This window comes from Phaseolus vulgaris, chromosome 4 (assembly GCF_051622355.1).
Source record: "Phaseolus vulgaris cultivar YP4 chromosome 4, ASM5162235v1, whole genome shotgun sequence".
NCBI lineage: Eukaryota > Viridiplantae > Streptophyta > Magnoliopsida > Fabales > Fabaceae > Phaseolus > Phaseolus vulgaris.
This window is the reverse complement of record NC_143501.1, coordinates 2,108,323-2,130,151: the sequence shown is the minus strand read 5'-3', so window position 1 is coordinate 2,130,151 and position 21,829 is coordinate 2,108,323. Positions and strand designations below refer to the sequence as shown.

The following is a 21,829-nucleotide window of genomic DNA, read 5'->3' as shown; positions in this document are numbered from 1 at the left end:
TTCCTGAAATTCCACGTAAGAATCTCCACTGAATTTGGGACAAAACGCAACAAATTTCGGGTTAAACGGATGAGTATTCACCCACGAAAAGAATCAAACAGTTTCACACACAAACGAACCTTCCTTTCAGCCATGTCACTGATGAATAAAAAATTTATTGCCAATCTTGTGAGACGAATCTGGAGCTCAAGTCTCAGCCAAAACTCAATAGACACAGTGACGAATGTATGGTAAAAATTTCAGACCAAAATACCCAAGGAGTAAGGCGTAGTAAGTCCCAAACCGAGAGTGAACAAAACTCGTTTTCCGAAAACAAAACGTCCTGGCTTTTCTTCCCCGTATCTTCCTTCTGTAATTTGTTTATGGGTGTGCCTCCTTACCTGGGTGCAAACAACATATGAAATTACTTGTTTGAATTTTTTCAGCGCAATACAGACCCAAAATAAAATTGCAGAAAGTTGGGCGAAATTTCACCAGTTTTGGTAGAGGATAGCCTTTGGTTTGCACAAAATTTCTGAAAAATTCTCCCAAAATAGTTTTTTCTGGAAATTCCACGTAAAAATATCCGTTGAATTTGGGACAAAACGTGACCAATTTCAGGTCAAACGAATGAGTATTCACCCAGAAATAGAATCAAACAGTTTCACACAGAAACGAAGCTTCTGTTCAGCTCTAGCAGTGGTGAATAAAAAATTTATTGCATATCTTGGAGGACGAATCTGGAGCTCAAGTCTCAGCCAAAACTCAATAGACAAAGTGACGAACCTCTGGTAAAAATTGCAAACCAAAATACCGAAGGAGTAAGGCGTAGTAAGTCCCAGACCGAGTGTGAATAAAACTAGTTTTCTGAAAACAAAGCGTCCTGACTTTTCTTTCCCGTATCTTCCTTCTGTGATTTGTTAATGGACGTGCCTCCTTACCTGGGTGCAAACAACATATGAAAATACTTGTGGGAATATTTTCAGCGCAATACGGACCCAGAATAAAATTGAAGAATATTTGGGCGAAATTTCACAAGTTTTGGTAGAGGATATCCTTTGGTTTTGCACAAAATTTCTGAAAAATTCTCCCGAAATAGTTGTTTTCTGAAATGCCACGTAAGAATCTCCACTGAATTTGGGACAAAACGCGACAAATTTCGGACCAAACGGATGAGTATTCACCAGCGAATAGAATCAAACAGTTTCACACACAAACGAACCTTCCTTTCAGACCTGGCAGTTATGAATAAAAAATTTATTGCCAATCTTATGAGACGAATCTGGAGCTTAAGTCTCAGCCAAAACTCAATAGACATAGTGACGAACGTCTGGTAAAAATTTTAGACCAAAATACCCAAGGAGTAAGGTGTAGTAAGTCCCAGACCGAGAGTGAACAAAATTGGTTTTTTGAAAACAAAACGTCCTGGCTTTTCGTTCCCGTATCATGCTTCTGTGATTTTTTTATGGACGTGCCTCCTTACCTGGGTGCAAGCAACATATGAAAGTACTTGTTTGAATTTTTTCAGCGCAATACGGACCCAGAATAAAATTGCTGAAAGTTGGACGAAATTTCACAAGTTTTGGTAGAGGATAGCCCTTGGTTTGCACAAAAATTCTGAAAAATTCTCCCGAAATAGTTTTTTCCTGAACTTCCACGTAAGAATCTCCACTGAGTTAGGGACGAAACGCGACAAATTTTGGGTCAAACGGATGAGTATTCACCCACGAAAAGAATCAAACAGTTTCACACACAAACGAACCTTCCTTTCAGTCATGGCAGTGATGAATAAAAAATTTATTGCCTATCTTGTGGGACGAATTTGGAGCTCAAGTCTCAGCCAAAACTCAATAGACACAGTGACGAACGTCTGGTAAAAATTTCAGACCAAAATACCCAAGCAGAAAGGCGTAGTAAGTCCCAGCTGAGAGTAAACATAACTGGTTCTCGGAAAACAAAACGTCCTGGCTTTTCTTCCCCGTAACTTCCTTCTGTGATTTGTTTATGGACGTGTCTTCTTACCTGGGTGGAAACAACATATGAAAGTACTTGAGTGAATTTTTTCAGCGCAATACAGACCCAGAATAAAATTGCAGAAAGTTGGGCGAAATTTCATAAGTTTTGGTAGAGGATAACATTTGGTTTGAACAAAATTTCTGAAAAATTCTCCCGAAAGAGTTTTTTCCTGAAATTCCACGTAAGAATATCCACTGTATTTGGGACTAAACGTGACAAGTTTCGGGTCAAACGTATGAGTATTCACCCACGAAAAGAATCGAACAGCTTAACACACAAACGAACCTTCCTGTCAGCCCTTGCAGTGGTTTATTAAAAAATTATTGCCAATCTTGTGGGACGAATATGGAGCTCAAGTCTCAGCAAAACCTCAATAGACACAGTGACGAACATCTGGTAAAAATTTCAGACCATAATACCGAAGGACGAAGGAGTAGTAAGTCCCAAACCGAGAGTGAACAAAACTGGTTTTTCGAAAACAAAACGTCCTGGCTTTTCTTCCCCATATCTTCCTTCTGTGATTTTTTTATGGATGTGCCTCCTTACCTGGGTGCAAACAACATACGAAAGTACTTGCGTGAATTTTTTCAGAGCAATACGAACCCAGAATAAAATTGCAGAAAGTTAGGCGAAATTTCACCATTTTTGGTAGAGGATAGTCTTTGGTTTGCATAAAATTTGTGAAAAATTCTCCCGAAATAGTTTTTTCCTCAAATTCCACATAACAATCTCCACGGAATTTGGGACAAAACGCGACAAATTCCGGGTCAAACGGATGAGCATTCACCCACGAAAAGAATCAAACAGTTTCACACACAAACAAACCTTCCTTTCAGCCCTAGCAGTGCTGAATTAAAAATTTATTGCAAATCTTGTGGGACGAATCTGGAGCTCAAGCCTACGCCAAAACTCAATAGACACAGTGACGAACATCTGCGAAAAATTTCAGACAAAAATACCCAAGGACGAAGGCGTAGTGAGTCCCAGACCGAGAGTGAACAAAACTGGTTTTTCGAAAACAAAACGTCCTGGCTTTTTTCACCGTATCTTCCCTCTGTGATTTGTTTATAGAGGTGACTCCTTATTTGGGTGCAAACAACATATGAAAGTACTTGTAGTAGTTTTTTCCTGAAATTCCACGTAAGAATCTCCACTGAATTTGGGACAAAACGCGACAAATTTCGGGTCAAACGGATGAGTATTCACCCACGAAAAGAATCAAACAGTTTCACACACAAACGAACCTTCATTTCAGCCCTGGCAGTGATGAATTAAAAATTTATGGCAAATCCTGTGGCACAAATTTGGAGCTCAAGTCTCAGCCAAAACTCAATAGACACAGTGACGAACCTCTGGTAAAAATTTCAAACCAAAATACCCAAGGACGAAGGCGTTGTAAGTCCCAGACCGAGTGTGAATAAAACTTGTTTTCTGAAAACAAAGCGTCCTGGCTTTTCTTTCCCGTATCTTCCTTCTTTGATTTGTTAATGGACGTGCCTCCTTACCTTGGTGCAAACAACATATGAAAATACTTGTGGGAATATTTTCAGCGCAATACGGACCCAGAATAAAATTGAAGAATATTTGGGCGAAATTTCACAAGTTTTGGTAGAGGATATCCTTTGGTTTTGCACAAAATTTCTGAAAAATTCTCCCGAAATAGTTGTTTTCTGAAATTCAACGTAAGAATCTCCACTGAATTTGGGACAAAATGCGACAAATTTCGGGTCAAACGGATGAGCATTCACCCACGAAAAGAATCAAACAGTTTCACACACAAACAAACCTTCCTTTCAGTTCTGGCAGTGATGAATTAAAAATTTATTGCAAATCTTGTGGGACGAATCTGGAGCTCAACTCTATGCCAAAAGTCAATAGACACAGTGACGAACGTCTGGTAAAAATTTCAGACCAAAATACGCAAGGACGAAGGTGTAGTGAGTCCCAGACTGAGAGTGAACAAAACTGGTTTTTCGAAAACAAAACGTCCTGGCTTTTCTTCCCCGTATCTTCCTTCTGTGATTTCTTTATGGACGTGACTCCTTATTTGGGTGCAAACAACATATGAAAGTACTTGTGTGAATTTTTTCAGCGCAATACAGACCCATAATAAAATTGCAGAAAGTTGGGCAAAATTTCACCAGTTTTGGTAGAGGATAGGCTTTGGTTTGCAAAAAAATTTTGGAAAATTCTCCTGAAATAGTAGTTTTTTCCTGAAATTCCACGTAAGAATCTCCACTGAATTTGGGACAAAACGCGACAAATTTCGGGTCAAACGGATGGGTATTCACCCACGAAAAGAATAAAACAGTTTCACACACAAACGAACCTTCCTTTCAGCCCTTGCAGTGGTTTATTAAAAAATTATTGCCAATCTTGTGGGACGAATATGGAGCTCAAGTCTCAGCTAAACCTCAATAGACACAGAGACGAACATCTGGTAAAAATTTCAGACCAAAATACCCAAGGACGAAGGCGTTGTAAGTCCCAGACCGAGAGTGAACAAAACTGGTTTTCAGAAAACAAAACGTCCTGGCTTTTCTTCCCCGTATCTTCCTTCTGTGATTTGTTTATGGACGTGCCTCCTTACCTGGTTGCAAACAACATATGAAAGTACCTGTGTGAATTTTTTCAGCGCAATACGGATCCAGAATAAAATTGCAGAAAGTTGGGAAAATTTTACCAGTTTTGGTAGAGGATAGCCTTTGGTTTGCATAAAATTTCTGAAAAATTCTCCTGAAATAGTTTTTTCCTGAAATTCCACGTAAGAATCTCCACTGAATTTGGGACAAAACGCGACAAATTTCGGGTCAAACGGATGAGTATTCACCCACGAAAAGAATCAAACAGTTTCACACACAAACGAACCTTCATTTCAGCCCTGGCAGTGATGAATTAAAAATTTATTGCAAATCTTGTGGGACGAATTTGTAGCTCAAGTCTCAGCCAAAACTCAATACACACAGTGACGAACGCCTGGTAAAAATTTCTGATAAAATACCCAAGGACGAAGGCGTAGTGAGTCCCAGACCGAGAGTGAACAAAAATGGTTTTTCGAAAACAAAACGTCCTGGCTTTTCTTCCCCGTATCTTCCTTCTGTGATTTGTTTATGGACGTGCCTCCTTACCTGGGTGCAAAAAACATATGAAATTACTTGTGTGAATTTTTTCAGCGCAATACAGACCCAGAATAAAATTGCAGAAAGTTGGGGGAAATTTCACCAGTTTTGGTAGAGGATAGCCTTTGGTTTGCACAAAATTTCTGAAAAATTCTCCAGAAATAGTTTTTTCCCGAAATTCCACGTAAAAATAGCCGTTGAATTTGGGATAAAACCCGACCAATTTCGGGTCAAACGAATGAGTATTCACCCAGAAATAGAATCAAACAGTTTCACACAGAAACGAAGCTTCTTTTCAGCTCTAGCAGTGGTGAATAAAAAATTTCTTGCAAATCTTGAGGGACGAATCTGGAGGTCAAGTCTCAGCCAAAACTTAATAGACAAAGTGACGAACCTCTGGTAAAAATTTCAAACCAAAATACCGAAGGAGTAAGGCGTAGTAAGTCCCAGACCGAGTGTGAATAAAACTAGTTTTCCGAAAACAAAACGTCCTGACTTTCTTCCCTGTATCTTGCTTCTGTGATTTGTTTATGGACGTGCCTCCTTACCTGGGTGCAAAAAACATATGAAAGTACTTGTGTGAATTTTCTCAGCGCAATACGGACCCAGAATAAAATTGCAGAAAGTTGAGCGAAATTTCACAAGTTTTGGTAGAGGATAGCCTTTGGTTTGCACAAAAATTCTGAAACAATCTCCCGAAATAGTTTTTTCCTGAAACTCCACGTCAGAATCTCCACTGAATTTAGGAAAAAACGCGACAAATTTCGGGCCTAACGGATTAGTATTCACCCACGAAAAGAATCAAACAGTTTCACACGCAAACGAACCTTCATTTCAGCCCTGGCAGTGATCAATAAAAAATTTATTGCCAATCTTGTGGGACGAATCTGGAGCTCAAGTCTTAGCCAAAACTCAATAGACACAGTGACGAACGTCTGGTAAAAATTTCAGACAAAATACCCAAGGATTAAGGCGTAGTAAGTCCCAGATCAAGAGTGAACAAAACTGGTTTTTCGAAAACAAAACGTCCTGGCTTTTCTTTCCTGTATCTTCCTTCTGTGATTTGTTTATGGACGTGCCTCCTTAACTGGGTGCAAACGACATATGAAAGTACTTGTGTGAATTTTTCAGTGCAATACGGACCCAGAATAAAATTGCAGAAAGTTGGGCAAAATTTCACAAGTTTTTGTAGAGGATAGATAGCCTTTGGTTTGCACAAAATTTCTGAAAAATTCTCCCGTAATAGTTTTTTCCTGAAATTCCACATAAGAATCTCCACTGAATTTAGGATAAAATGCGACAAATTTCGGGTCAAACGGATGAGTATTCACCCATGAAAAAAATCAAACAGTTTCACACACAGACGAACCTTCCTTTCAGCCGAGGCAGTGATTAATAAAAAATTTATTGACAATCTCTTGGAACGAATCTGGAGCTCAAGTCTCAGCAAAAACTCAATAGACACAGTGATGAACGTCTGGTAAAAATTTCAGACAAAAATACCCAAGGAGTAAGGCGTAATAAGTCCCAGACCGAGAGTGAACAAAATTGGTTTTCCGAAAACAAAACGTCCAAGCTTTTCTTCCCCGCATCTTCCTTTTGTGATTTGTTTATGGACGTGCCGCCTTACCTGGGTGCAAAAAACATATGAAAGTACTTGTAAGAATTTTTTTCAGTGCAATACAGACCCATAATAAAATTGCAGAAAGTTGAGCGAAATTTCACAAGTTTTGGTAGAGGATAGCCTTTAGTTTGCACAAAATTTCTGAAAAAATCTCCTGAAATAGTTTTTTTCCTGAAATTCCACGTAAGAATCTCCACTGAATTTGGGACAAAACGCGACAAATTTCGGGTTAAACGGATGAGTATTCACCCACGAAAAGAATCAAACAGTTTCACACACAAACGAACCTTCATTTCAGCCCTGGCAGTGATGAATAAAAAATTTATTGCCTATCTTGTGGGACGAATCTGGAGCTCAAGTCTCACCCAAAACTCAATAGACACAGTGACGAACGTCTGGTAAAAATTTCAGACAAAAATACCCAAGGATTAAGGCGTAGTAAGTCCCAGATCGAGAGTGAACAAAACTGGTTTTCCGTAAACAAAACGTCCTGACTTTTCTTCCCCGTATCTTCCTTCTGTGATTTGTTAATGGACGTGCCTCCTTACCTTGGTGCAAACAACATATGAAAGTAGTTTTGTGAATTTTTTCAGCGCAATACGGACCCAGAATAAAATTGCAGAAAGTTGGGCGAAATTTCACAAGTTTTGGTAGAGGATAGCCTTTGATTTGCACAAAATTTCTGAAATATTCTCCCGATATAGTTTTTTCCTGAAATTCCACGTAAGAATCTCCACTGAATTTGGGACAAAACGCGACAAATTTCAGGCCAAACGGATGAGTATTCACCCACGAAAAGAATCAAACAGTTTCACACACAAACGAACCTTCCTTTAAGCCCTCGCAGTGATGAATAAAAGATTTATTGCCATCTTGTGGGACGAATCTGGAGCTCAAGTCTCAGCCAAAACTCAATAGACGTAGTGACAGACGTCTGGTAAAAATTTCAGACCAAAATACCCAATGATAAAGGCGTAGTAAGTCCCAGACCGAGAGTGAACAAAACTGATTTTCCGTAAACAAAACGTCCTGGCTTTTCTTCCCCGTATCTTCCTTCTGTGATTTCTTAATGGACGTGCCTCCTTACCTGGGTGCAAACAACATATGAAAGTACTTTTGTGAATTTTTTCAGCGTAATACGCACCCAAAATAAAATTGCAGAAAGTTGGACGAAATTTCACAAGTTTTGGTAGAGGATAGCCTTTGATTTGCACAAAATTTCTGAAATATTCTCGCGAAATAGTTTTTTCCTGAAATTCCACGTAAGAATCTCCACTGGATTTGGGACAAAACGCGACAAATTTCGGGCCAAACGGATGAGTATTCACCCACGAAAAGAATGAAACAGTTTCACACACAAACGAACCTTCCTTTAAACCCTCGCAGTGATGAATAAAAAATTTATTACCTATCTTGTGGGACGAATTTGGAGCTGAAATCTCAGCCAAAACGCAATAGACACAGTGACGAACATCTGGTAAAAATTTCAGACCAAAATACCCAAGCAGAAAGGCGTAGTAAGTCCCAGACTAAGAGTGAACAAAACTGGTTCTCCGAAAACAAAACCTCCTGGCTTTTCTTTCCCGTAACTTCCTTCTGTGATTTGTTTATGGACGTGCCTCCTTACCTGGGTGCAAACAACATATGAAAGTACTTGTGTGAATTTTTTCAGCGCAATACAGACCCAGATTAAAATTGCAGAAAGTTGGGCGAAATTTCACCAGTTTTGGTAGAGGATAACCTTTGGTTTACACAAAATTTCTGAAAAATTCTCTCGAAATAGTTTTTTCCTAAAATTCCACGTAAGAATCTGCACTGAATTTCGGACTAAATGTGACAAATTTCGGGTCAAACGTATGAGTATTCACCCACGAAAAGAATCAAACAGTTTAACACACAAACGAACCTTTCTGTCAGCCATTGCAGTGGTTTATTAAAAAATTATTGCCAATCTTGTGGGACGAATATGGAGCTCAAGTCTCAGCAAAACCTCAATAGACACAGTGACGAACATCTGGTAAAAATTTCAGACCAAAATACCCAAGGACGAAGGCGTAGTAAGTCCCAGACCGAGAGTGAACAAAACTGGTTTTCCGAAAACAAAACGTCCTGGCTTTTCTTCCTCGTATCTTCCTTCTGTGATTTGTTTATGGACGTGCGTCCTTACCTGGGTGCAAACAACATATGAAAGTACTTGTGTGAATTTTTTCAGCGCAATACGGACCCAGAATAAAATTGCAGAAAGTTAAGCGAAATTTCACAAGTTTTGGTAGATGATAGCCTTTGGTTTGCATAAAATTTGTGAAAAATTCTCCCGAAATAGTTTTTTCCTGAAATTCCACATAACAATCTCCACTGAATTTGGGACGAAATGCGACAAACTTCGGGTCAAATGGATGAGCATTCACCCACGAAAAGAATCAAACAGTTTCACACACAAACAAACCTTCCTTTCAGCCCTGGCAGTGGTGAATTAAAAATTTATTGCAAATCTTGTGGGACGAATCTGGAGCTCAAGTCTACGCCAAAACTCAATAGACACAGTGACGAACGTCTGGTAAAAATTTCAGACCAAAATACCCAAGGACGAAGGCGTAGTGAGTCCCAGACCGAGAGTGAACAAAACTGGTTTTCCGAAAACAAAACGTCCTGGCTTTTCTTCCCCGTATCTTCCTTCTGTGATTTGTTTATGGACATGACTCCTTATTTGGGTGCAAACAACATATGAAAGTACTTGTGTGAATTTTTTCAGCGCAATACAGACCCATAATAAAATTGAAGAAAGTTGGGCGAAATTTCACCAGTTTTGGTAGAGGATAGGCTTTGGTTTGCACAAAATTTTTGAAAAATTCTCCCGAAATAGTAGTTTTTTCCTGAAATTCCACGTAAGAATCTCCACTGAATTTGGGACAAAACCCGACAAATTTCGGGTCAAACGGATGGGTATTCACCCACGAAAAGAATCAAACAGTTTCACACACAAACGAACCTTCCTTTCATCACTTGCAGTGGTTTATTAAAAAATTTATTGTCAATCTTGTGGGATGAATATGGAGCTCAAGTCTCAGCTAAACCTCAATTGACACAGTGACGAACATCTGGTAAAAATTTCAGACCAAAATACCCAAGGACGAAGGCGTAGTAAGTCCCAGACCGAGAGTGAACAAAACTGGTTTTCTGAAAACAAAACGTCCTGGCTTTTCTTCCCCGTATCTTCCTTCTGTGATTTGTTTATGGACGTGTCTCCTTACCTGGGTGCAAACAACATATGAAAGTACTTGTGTGAATTTTTTCAGCGCAATACGGACCCAGAATAAAATTGCAGAAAATTGGGCGACATTTCACAAGTTTTGGTAGAGGATAGCCTTTGATTTGCACAAAATTTCTGAAAAATTCTCCTGAAATAGTTTTTTCCTGAAATTCCACGTAAGAATCTGCTCTGAATTTGGGACAAAACGCCAAAAATTTCGGGTCAAACGGATGAGTATTCACCCACGAAAAAAATCAAACAGTTTCACACACAAACGAACCTTCATAATTTTTTATTGTGTTTAAAAAATTTATTGTCAATCTTGTGGGACGAATCTTACGAATGTTCGTTTCTGTGTGAAACTGTTTTATTTTTTTTCTTACTGAATTCTCATCCGTTTGAGCTGAAATTTATTGCGTTTGGTCCCAAATTTTGTTGGGATTCTTACACAGAATTTCAATGAGAAACTGTTTCTGGAAAAAAATTCTGAAATTTCTTGCACTCCAAAACTATCCTCTTTCAAGATTTGTGAAATTTTTCCCTAATTTCTGCAATTTTGTTTTGAGTTCATATTACGTTGACCTTGTTAAGAACATTTCCCAGCATTCCTCCTCGAGGTAAAGAATAGATGTCAAATGTCAATCACACCCAAGTAATGAATAGATGTCAGATGTCACAATTTGTCTATCCTCATAAAAGGATTTATTAAATTTTCCATTGTTCGCGTTCCCGAAGGTGTCCCTCTCTTTTAAGAGAATTCGCGGCATGTTAAATCCTTGTAAAAATATTGTAGATTTTAGGTATTATATAATGCAAAAAATTTAAAAAGAAAGATTTCTGACTAAAATTTTCCTAAAAGAGGTTAGGGTAGATGTAAAAGCAAAATGTAATATCTATTCGTTGATAAAAGTAGGATTTATTTTCTTTGTAAGTGATTTTTTTTTTCAAAAGCATGCTTAAAATGATCAATGATCAGGAAATAATTGTGAACTGCTTTTGCTCTGCATGATCTGTGAGAGCAGTGATGGACAACAACATTTTGATGTTGAATTTGTTAAGCAGTGCTACATGGAAGTTTCTTGTACGAAAGTAGTTTAGAAATTTAGGAGAAGCTAGCCAATAGAAAACATTAGCAGATTGATTTTTATTCAACGGTTTTGATGAGTTGGAGGACTGAATAATTCCATACTTTAAACTTTTAATTAGTGCACAACAAGAGTTTTTCAGTTGCAGGAGGTTCTCCAGATAGTAGAGGAGAGGTAATAAAGTAGTAAAATATAACTGAAACAGTAGCATACAAATAAGAAATGGGTTCTATTTTATTTCTTCAAAGACAAGTTTAGAATCAAATAGACCCACTAAGAGGTTCAACAAAACAGTTTGGTTCAGAAATTCACTTTCCAATCTACAATGTTCTAAGAATTAATGTTTAAAGTATTTGCATTTCAAAACTCCATTCTTTCAATTTGTCTCTCAGATGTTGGAGTTTGCTCGGGAACTGTACAGGAACTCCTCATCAGAACCCAATTTCAAGCTCTTGTACTTATTTCCTCTGTATAATATCATGGTACACTGCTACACACCAACTTTGGAAGAGCTGTGGAAGAAATAAGGTAGAAAGAAACAAAAGCATAAGCACATTGTTCCATTTAAATCATTAACTTAAAAAACAAGAAAGAATGGGTCTATCCATCATAAATACATTAGCATACAAATTTTTTATAGAGCTGCATGTTTAGATTTTTCCAATTAAAGTGCAGTTCTAAAGCTTCACAATGTTAATTGCATTCACAGCTAGCTTCATATTTAGATAAAAAAAGTGTTAAAATAAACAAATGTGCTGCAATGGAGTTGGACTAGCTACAGCTTGAATTGAATACACTCAGAGATTTGGAACTTTTCCCAAAATCCTATCAAACTCAGTCTTCATTGAACACCATAAGACTTATTTTAATGCCTAAAAATCTTGATGAAATATCGAAGACCTTTTTAATAAAGAAAAAAGTGGTTTAAAAATACTTTTAAATTCCAATTACAAGTTCCTTAGATACAGAATGTCCTTTATGTCCACTGCAGTTTCCATTCATAACTTCATTTTTTGGATCATTTAGTTCCAGTGATCTATTATTAAGTTTAAGTTCATTTTTTTGTCAGAAACTGTAGTAACATGAAATAAGAACACAGAATACTCTGTTCGGAATGGATGCCAAATGCCAAACCACCTTCACGATTTTCGTAGTATTCTAAAATTAGGAAAAACATTCGGTTGGAATTTAATTTCAACAGAAAAATTGAAATAATTTTGCACGAAAATATGAGTAAAATAAGAGTAATTGATTCATGAAAAACGTAGTTGAGTTCAAGTATATCATGTGCTGCTCTTGTTTGAAAAATGGCAATTATAGGGTTACCGTTTGCAACTAAGAAAATGGTAATCGAAAAGGTACAAAGATATTCTGGAGAATGGGAACCTGTTGAAGTGGCAGACAAATTGAAATATCACCGAACTTCTGACTCATCTTATCACCGAACTTCCAGTTTTTGGATGTGAGCAATCTTTCCCCAGTCTTCGCCATCTGGATTCCGACAACGCTCCTTCAGCAATGGACAAAAGAAGATTGTAAGAGAAGAGATGGATTTGGGGAGACCCTCCGCTGGTAAGCATTCAAGGCTGGGACAAAACTCAAGTGTGAGAGAGGAGAGGTGGCAGAGACCCTTGTAGTGCATCTTTTTAAGATATGGACACCGACGGATTGCTAGAGTGGTGAGAGAGCGTGGCAGCAAAACTTCATCGGGAAAACACTCCTCCTCCAAATATCTCATAGACAAGGTTTGAAGAGATGTGTTGGGATCCAAGTTGTCTCTCAAGGAGGCGATAAGTTTTAAACATGAAAGAGAGATATGTTTTATATTTAATGGCAAACCTCCATCTGGGAACAACTCAACTTCTGGACAATTAAGTATCCGAAGGTCGGTAAGGGACGGAAACAGGATTTGCATGGGTTTGGGAAACATGAATGATTTAAATCGACGGCAATCTTCAATACGTAGATCCATGAGATGATTATGAGCGTACTCCTGTGAAATTCTTCTTAGGTTTTGGCAGTCTATCAGTTTAAGAGAACGGAGCTTTGGAAAGAAATGTAGTGGAAAGATTGTAAGAGAGTCGGTGCCTCCATCAGTATGCGATGTGTCCATACTGTTTCCGCTAATTCTGAGCTCATCACTAACAACTACTTTCGTACCTTTCAGTTTCGGACATTTAAACACATCAAGCCTTTCAAGACGTGGAAAAGAAGTAGTTTTACACTCCCATTCTTCCCATTCCTTCATATCGTAGAATGACAGACTCTCCAAGGATGCAAACGAAGAGTTGCTCCCATAAAATTCAGCACCAATGCTCACTATTCCATCAAGCCCACTAATTTGAAGGGTCTTCAGTGATGACAAAAGTCCAAGGGGAGGCAAACATAGGCAGTATTTACAGTTCCTCAACTCTAAGAACACCAGATTTGATAACGAATTATCGGATACCCAACTTGGGAATTCTGTACCATTGTAGTACCAGATTGACAAATTCTCCAAGTGATTGGAAGGTTGTAGATTCTGAAGTACTTCCTTTTCTTTCTTTGGATCATCAGTGACGTGGTTCCACTTCCATTGTAATTCTAGCTCCACAAGGCGTTTATCTTTCAAATTTGCTTTTAATGCATCCAAAGGATTCCCAATATTCTGCACGTCATTGATTGATAGCCTTCCATGAAGATTGAGTCCTCCCAATTCGCCCAGTTGCTTAGTACTTAGCTCACTATTTTTATCCACGAAAAACATACTTAGTACTTGAAGATTCTTCAATTCTCCAAAATGCATTGGCATCTTTCTCACTTTTGTACCTTCAAATTCCAGGCAACGCAATTTGGTAAGCTTATGCAAATTTGAGGGAAACTCCAACATTGAACAATACCTCAACTTCAGTATTAGTAAGTTATAGAGCAAAAATATCGTGTCAGGTAGCTTTTGTATCTTTGTAAACGAAAGATCTAATGATTGGAGATGTTTAAGATCACCTACAGAATCTGGGACCTCTCTAAGGTCTACACAACCACGGAAAGATAACACGCGTATAAACTTAAATTTGGAAAACAAATTATGTATCGAAATCTTGAAATGCCATTCATCCATCAAAGAATTTGAGATAGGAAGAAATGAACGAAGTCTTTTAGCATCAGTTAAACTCTCAAAACCATCAAAACTTTTGACGTCACCAAATTTAAATGAAAAATGACGGGTTGTTTTCTGTATACATTCGCCTTTATCAAATTTCAACCTGAAACAGAAATCCGCACATACATATTTTGCCAAATCATTCAGAAGGTCATGCATGACGAAACACCCTACGAAGCTTGATTGGTTAAGAAAACACCTTGACAGTAGATCATTGAAGTACTCTTCACCAACTTCTTCTGGATGTCTAATCTGTTGTGGACTCAGTAGAAAATTTTGGGCCATCCACAACAAAATTAACTCCTCCTTCTCAAACCTATAATCTTTGGGGAATAAGGCACAATAAGCAAAACACCGTTTAAGATGAGAAGGAAGATGGCGATAGCTCAAAAATAACGCAGGAATAATTTCACTGTGTTCTTTTGGTAACTCCCATACGTCACTTTCCATTATGTTCTTCCAATCTGAAATGGATGACTTTGTGCTCAAAAGACATCCAATTGTTTTCAGAGCAAGAGGTAATCCCTTGCATTTCTCAACTATTCTTCTACCAACCTTCATTAACTCATCATTCAATTCAAGATCACGATCTTTTAATGCATGATTTTCAAAAACTTTCCAGCATTCATCCTTTCCTAATTGCTTTAGAAGATGCACTTCAGACCTCATGCTAGAAGCAACTTTCTCATTGCGAGTTGTGACAAGAATTCTACTTCCTGGAGCCCCGTAGCTAAGAGGAGTTCGCACAGCTTCCCATTCTGCTGGTCTTTCGTTCCAAACATCATCCAAAACAAGAAGAAATTTCTTTCCTGACAATTTTTCTTTCAGTTTTTTGTGAACCATTTGTAGGTTCCCACTGTCATCTTTTTGATTTGTGATTGCCTCAAGAATTGTTCTTGTCACGGTCAAAACATGAAAATGATCAGAAACACAAACCCATGCTTTGATATCAAATTTTGCATCTTCAATCTTTGGGTCACTGTACACATGCTGGGCCAGGGTGGTCTTACCCAAGCCACCCATGCCCACAATGGAAAGTATTGATGGCTGGTTAGGATTGTCAGTTTCAGATGTGAGCCAATTAATGATTATATCTTTGTCAGCATCTCTCCCATAAATAACACTTTCAACCACCAAAGAAGTTGATGGCAATTTTTGTGGCATGTTACTACCTGATCCATCACCAGAATAAGTACCCTCCTTCAAACCAAGATCACCCTTTTGGTTTGCAAGATATTCTAGTTTCTTTAGGACTTCTTTCATCCCAAATTCAATTTTCTTGTTAAATGAATTGAAAATAGAGTTGAAGATGTTTGATACCTTGTAAGTACAGGTTTGAGGTTTGGATTGAGCTTTGACTTGGCATCTGGTGAGTTTATAGTCTATTTCACCCAAAAGATCCTCTGCATCAAAGACAGCCTCTTTGACAGCAAAAAGCCATGCTTTGACGTGTGGATCTGTGAACTGCTTGAGTTCAGCATCATCAGCGAGAGCATTGATGGAGTTCAGCTTGATGTTCAAATTGCCAAGGAGCTTCTCATCAAGTTTTCTTCGACGAAAGAAGTCAAGAAATTGAGGAGAAGCGAGCCTTTCTAATGCAACCTGAAGAAAGGCGGAAAGAAGAGCACCACCAACAAATTCTGCTGCCATGGTTGGAAGGAGTTGGAAATGAAGTGAAATGGATTGAGTGGAGGAATGAATGGTATAGTGATGAATGAAAAGAGTAGTTAGAAAGGATGACTTGACTTTAAGAACATGTTTTTCTCTAATGGCAACTCAACCAATATAAAATGTGAGCTGTTGGATATTCATTCAACGGTTGTGATGAATGAACGAATGGGAAGAGGGTTGTGGGCCCAGTGAAGCAATAATTGTTGACTGTTACGTATAAGAAAAGTCCATGAATGACTGTAATAGATGAAACAAATCATCAGTGAAATCTGACAGTAGTTCAAATAATATCTTTAATGTAACAATTATATTATATTCATGCAAATTTACTTGATGTACTTAATTTGGTTTATCGGGCTTTCTTTGTCTCTTTATTTATCACTTAATATATCTTAAAAACACAAAAGATATATGATATTTTCATGATATTTTGATTTATATATGACAAGTTATAGAATTTTATAGCCTCAGACCCTAGACCCTGCAGTTATTATACTACAGTGAAGGCAGAAAACAATTATCTCTTTAAGCATCATCAACTTTAAGTCCTTTTTGAATAACATGTTTTCTTGTAGTTGCAACCATGTCCTTTCTTTGTAGAAATTCTTATTGTCTTTTTTAAGAGTGTCAGTTATCTACTCAGTTCAATCTTTGAAGATGGCCAAATGGAGAAAATTAGTAACTGGATTCAATTTGGATTAAAGCATGTTTATGTACCTTAGCTTTTTGTTTATGTCACTCTTATTTAAGTGTTCATCATAGTGTTGAGTTTTTATTCATACTTCTTAGATTTCCTTTCATCTTAATTATAAAATCAACACAAGCAAGGTCCTATCTCATCTAACCAAAATACTAAACTTTCTTTCTTCCAATATGTATTTATTATACACCAGTTTCAAAGTCAAATCCTCTTAATCTTAGAACATGTAAGAAAAAAAGGCCATAATACTAATATTGAACTATTATTATAGTCTTGTAGTTGACATTAATATCATGAACTTCACTGACACACAGGTATATTGTAAAACATCTATTGCTTCTTCCATTAAGAAATACAAGGACCATTTTAGGTACAACAAATACTCAAGCTTTACACAGCTAATCTACATCAGGTGACTGCTACACAAATTCTCCTCTCCTAATTTTATAAACAAATGGAAATCCAAGGAGGAAAAGAAAAATAAATTAAAAGTTATTTGCAATGCTCACTACTTCAATGCCACCTCCCAACTCAGGAAGAAATCAAATACAATTCCAAGGTCTAAGAATGTATGTTTAGAAGCATTTACATTTCACAACTCCCTTTGCTCCAATCTTTCTCTGAGGTGTATTAGTTTTCCCTGGACCTATTTAGGTAACTCATCATCTGATAACCCAATTTCAATCCCTTCTACTTGTTCTCTCTGTATAATATCATGGTAGTAGAAACCGACTTTGAAAAGACCTATAGGAGAAATAGGGTACATCGATCACGTAAATAAATTTTAGGAGTTTTTTTAGTACTTTTAATTTTAATATATTATTGAAATAAAAATAATAATTTTCTTATCATTTAGACATCAAATCTTTCTTTTGAAATGAAAATAATGTTAATATTTGAATCTCATGATAGAAATTTTGTACTTGGTTTACATATGTAGAAAGTTATGCTACATATAAAGTGTATGAATAAAAAATTAATGAAACTCTAAATCCACTCTTTGAATATAGAAGATTCGTAGAGAGGTGTTAGCTCCTAATAGACTTTTTATCTCCAACTATACAAGACAATACTTGGTAAACAAGAAACTTTACACTTTTGTAAGTTTGTTGTTGCTGTTCAGAGTCCTTTAACTTTTAGTGCAGAGCAAGAGTTTTTCAGAGAATCTATAGACTCTAGAGGAGAGGTAATAAAATAGTAAAATATAATTTAGTTTTATTTTTGAATGGGAAGAGATATTCGAAGGATGTGAAATAAAACAGTAGAGAAACGATTTTTTATTGGAATAATCAGAATTGTTTGAGAGACCATCCATCTAATCCAACCTGAAGGAAATAAGTTTTGAACAGTTAGATGTTTGAATGTGTGTGTTGTGAAATGTGGATCCAATCAATGACCCTTCAGTCTTTTATCTTTACTTTCATCCAGTTTTGTTTCTGCAAGAGGGTTAATGGCATAATGAGTGCTCAGGGAAAAGTCCATTTCTATGTTGGAATATTTGTTAATTATCTGAGAAATCATATTGCCAAAGTGGTTTAAAAATACTTTTAAATTCCAATTACAAGTTTCTCAGATACAGAATGTCTCTTATGGCCATAACTTCCAACTACAGAATACTCTATTGGAAATAGATGCCAAATGCAAGACCACCTTCACGATTTTGGTAGTATTCTAAAAATAGGAAACAGATTTGGTTGGAATTTAATTTCATCAAAACAATGAAATAATTTTGCACGAAAATAAGAATAAAATAAAAGTAATTGATTCATGAAAAACTTAGTTGAGCCTTCTTTAATAAATATCATCACATCAGTTTAAATATAACATGTGCTACTCTCACTAAAAAAAAAAAATATTTTGTGGGGTTATTTTTGACATTTCCGGCGGTTTTAACCTGCATTACTCGCAGTTTGCTATGTTCCTAGAAAATCCATTGTTACTAACGGATTATTGACGATTTTTACAAATCTCGGAAAATAATTACTTTTCTGCGATTTTGAAACCCCATTATTTCCCGACGGTTTAGAAACTCCCGTAATTTTTGACGGTTTTGAAACCCTTGTAATTCCCGACAGTTTTGAAATCCCTGTAATTCCCAGTGTTTTCAAAACTCCTGTTATTTTCGGCAGTTCCCGGTGATTTTGAAACCTCTGTTACTTTTAGGAGGTGCACATATAAAAAAGTAAGTGACGAATAATAAAAATGTTGATGCAAAATAGTCTAACGGTCTTCTGAGATCTTGTGTTCCTCTTCTACCACCTAACACTAATACACTACCGTTTTTCAACTTTTTTTTTTATTTACTTTCCAATGTTTCATAATACTATATTGGTATAATTTTTTCATAATGAAAATATAGACATTGACATTAAAAACATCACTTTTGTCAGTCAAATTACGTGTTAAGAATACAAGAAAACTATTGAAAACTTTTCTCCGTTCTCTCTCTTCAATTTCCTCTTTGGCTTTCACCCTTCGTCTTCCTCGCATTCTATCTGCACAATCTTCAAATGGCTAAAGACTTTTATCATAGAGCACGACAACCTCAACAAGAATCCCGCAATCATACAACTTTCTTCTTCTCTAATTTCCCGAATGGTTGGGGAGAATACGAAATGTTAAAAAAAAAAAAAAAAAAAAATTCAGAGATGGGCTAAAGTTAAAGAAGTATTTATATCCCGCAGATTAAATAGATGGGGAAGAAGGTTTGGATTTGTGAGATTTTTTGAGGTTACATATGTTTTCCGCCTTGAGAAAGAACTGGACCAGATTTATATAGGGCATATGAAATTACATGTCAATCTACCAAGGTACAGGAAGGATGAATATGATTCACATAGGGAGGCACCAAAACACAGAATCTATGATACGAAAGGAATGAGTTATAAGCAGGGGAGGAAGGATAAGGAAGAAGTAAAATATAAGGAAGTATGGAAGGAAAAGAAAGGGAAGAAACTATATGTAGAGGCTGTTAGAGGTTCATCTTCGCAGGAGATATGGAAGGGGCCTATCATCGAAACTCAAAAGCAAATTCTGCCATGGATGGGAAACAGTGTGGTTGGGCATATGATAGCAGATTTAGACTTCTCTCAACTATGTGAGGAACTTGTGAAGGGTGGGATAAGTAAGATTAAAACAAGGTATATGGGGGATAATATGGTGATGCTAACGCCTGTGGATGGTGAATGTATGGAGAATTTGATAAAGGTGAACAAAGACTGGATGGAGAGTATTTTTGAAGTCATTAATCCATGGTCTGATGAATATCTATCTGGACACAAAATAGTATGGGTAAGATGCACTGGTCTCCCTTTATCTCTATGGAATAGAGATTGCTTTGCAAAAGTGGTAGGAGAGGTGGCCTCTTTGGTGTCTATTGATGAAGACACTATGAATTGGGAAAATCTGGAGTATGCCAGACTGCAAGTTAGACTTCTCAGGAGCTGTAATGTAAGATTGAGTAAAGCTTTTAAGATCAATGGGCAGATCTATAATATTAATATTGAAGAAGAGGCGCCATACGGTAGGGAAGGGAAATGTGATTGTAGGTACAACCAATGTTACTCATCTGATAGTATTACTTCGTCGGAATCATTTGTGGAGGAAACCTTATTTTCTGAAAACAATTTCAATGAAGAATTTCATGGTATAATTGCGGAGGAGGAGATGACCGGAGGACAAGAACGGAACGAGCAAGAACACTCTGGATCACCGTTTGGGGGGTCTGACATAGGAGATGGGAGGATGCAGGTTACCGTTGAAGATACAATCATGGGAAAGGCATCGTGTGGGCAGGGGGAAAGTGAGATAGCACCAGACCTAATGTCTAGCCCTATACAATCTAAGCCTAAATCTGTCCAAGATGTAATAAACAATCTATTGGTAGCTGTAGAGGCTGTAAAAAGTATTCATCCCATGTTGGGCTCGGCCCACTCAGTTCTCAACACAGCCCAATCTTGCTCCATCAAGGGGAATAACCTTGTTAGGACAAACGGAAATACTGGATTGGGGGAGTGCGAATCGGGAAATGAAGAAACATCTAAGAAGCATGTCTCGAAGGATGTAGGCGAGGGAGATACTACTCCGGTAACGAAAAATCGGGGATCGGTATCATCAATGTCTAGCAACAAATCGTGTGGCGCGGTAAATCAGAATGCAATTGAAGCAATTGAAGGACCGCAGACAAGTGTCATCAACCATGGTGAAGTTGGAATGGAAGGTGGGAAAGGAGTTCCGAAAACGATACTGCTGGCTAGATTCTCGGGAGAGGATGAAATGGAATGTGGAGGTAATTACTTAACCCCGCCATATGGATGGAGGCAACGAGGACTATGCGAGATTGGGGAAACAAGCAGAAAGCCCTGATGGAAGTATCTTACAAAAAAAGGGGATCTACAAAACGAAACCATCTGTGAATCCAGGGGATGCTGGTGCTGGGAGTATGTTAACTATGTGGCATAAGGAAGCATTTACTTATATTAATCACCAAATAGGTAAAGGGTATATAGCCATTTTTGGTCATCATTTGAAGTCTAAAAAGAATGTCTCGGTGATCAATGTATACTCTCCTTGCATTTTGAGCGAAAAGAAATCTCTCTGGGAGGATATAAGTAACATTAAGATTTCAAAACAAAACACTGCTTGGTGTATTCTGGGAGATTTCAATGCGGTCAGGAATGTGAATGAAAGGAAAGGGATTAATGTTAGGAACTCCCAAGAGAATGAAATTAAAAACTTCAATCTTTTCATTGAAAATAATCTCTTGTTGGAATTACCATCAGTTGGAAGGAAGTACACATGGTATAGAGCGAATGATTCAGCTAAAAGCAGATTAGACAGGGTACTTGTATCTGAAGAATGGCTCCAAGAATGGCCATTGAGTAAACAGTATACCCAACCAAGGGAAATATCAGATCACTGTGCTATTGTGGTGAAATCTGTGGTTAAGGATTGGGGTCCTAAACCATTTCGGTCTATTGATGCGTGGCTACTGGATGGTGATTTTAAGAATCTGGTGAAAGAAAAATGGAACTCCTATAATGTGCAAAGTGATGATATAAGAAGATTTAAAGAGAAGCTGAAACTCCTAAAGGCTGATCTTAAAATCTGGAATAAGGAAGTATTTGGGCATCTGGAAACATCAAAGAATAAAATTTTGAAGGACATAGAGGATCTTGACAATAAAGATGATGACAATATGCTGGAAGATATGACTAGGTTAGAAAGATTGAATCTTATTAGACAAC

At 37.4% G+C, this 21,829-nt stretch overlaps 1 protein-coding gene across 1 annotated transcript; it reads right to left on the bottom strand.

Moving 5' to 3' along the window:
* Positions 1-11,283: 11,283 nt before the first annotated feature.
* On the bottom strand, positions 11,284-15,988 carry LOC137836660 (putative disease resistance RPP13-like protein 1). Its single transcript, XM_068645341.2, has 2 exons — positions 12,460-15,988; positions 11,284-11,585 (listed from the first exon to the last, which is right to left on the bottom strand). The coding sequence occupies exon 1, from the start codon at positions 15,860-15,862 to the stop codon at positions 12,512-12,514; it is 3,351 nt and encodes a 1,116-aa protein (XP_068501442.2). The 5' UTR covers positions 15,863-15,988; the 3' UTR covers positions 11,284-11,585; positions 12,460-12,511.
* Between the last annotated feature and the right edge of the window lie 5,841 nt (positions 15,989-21,829).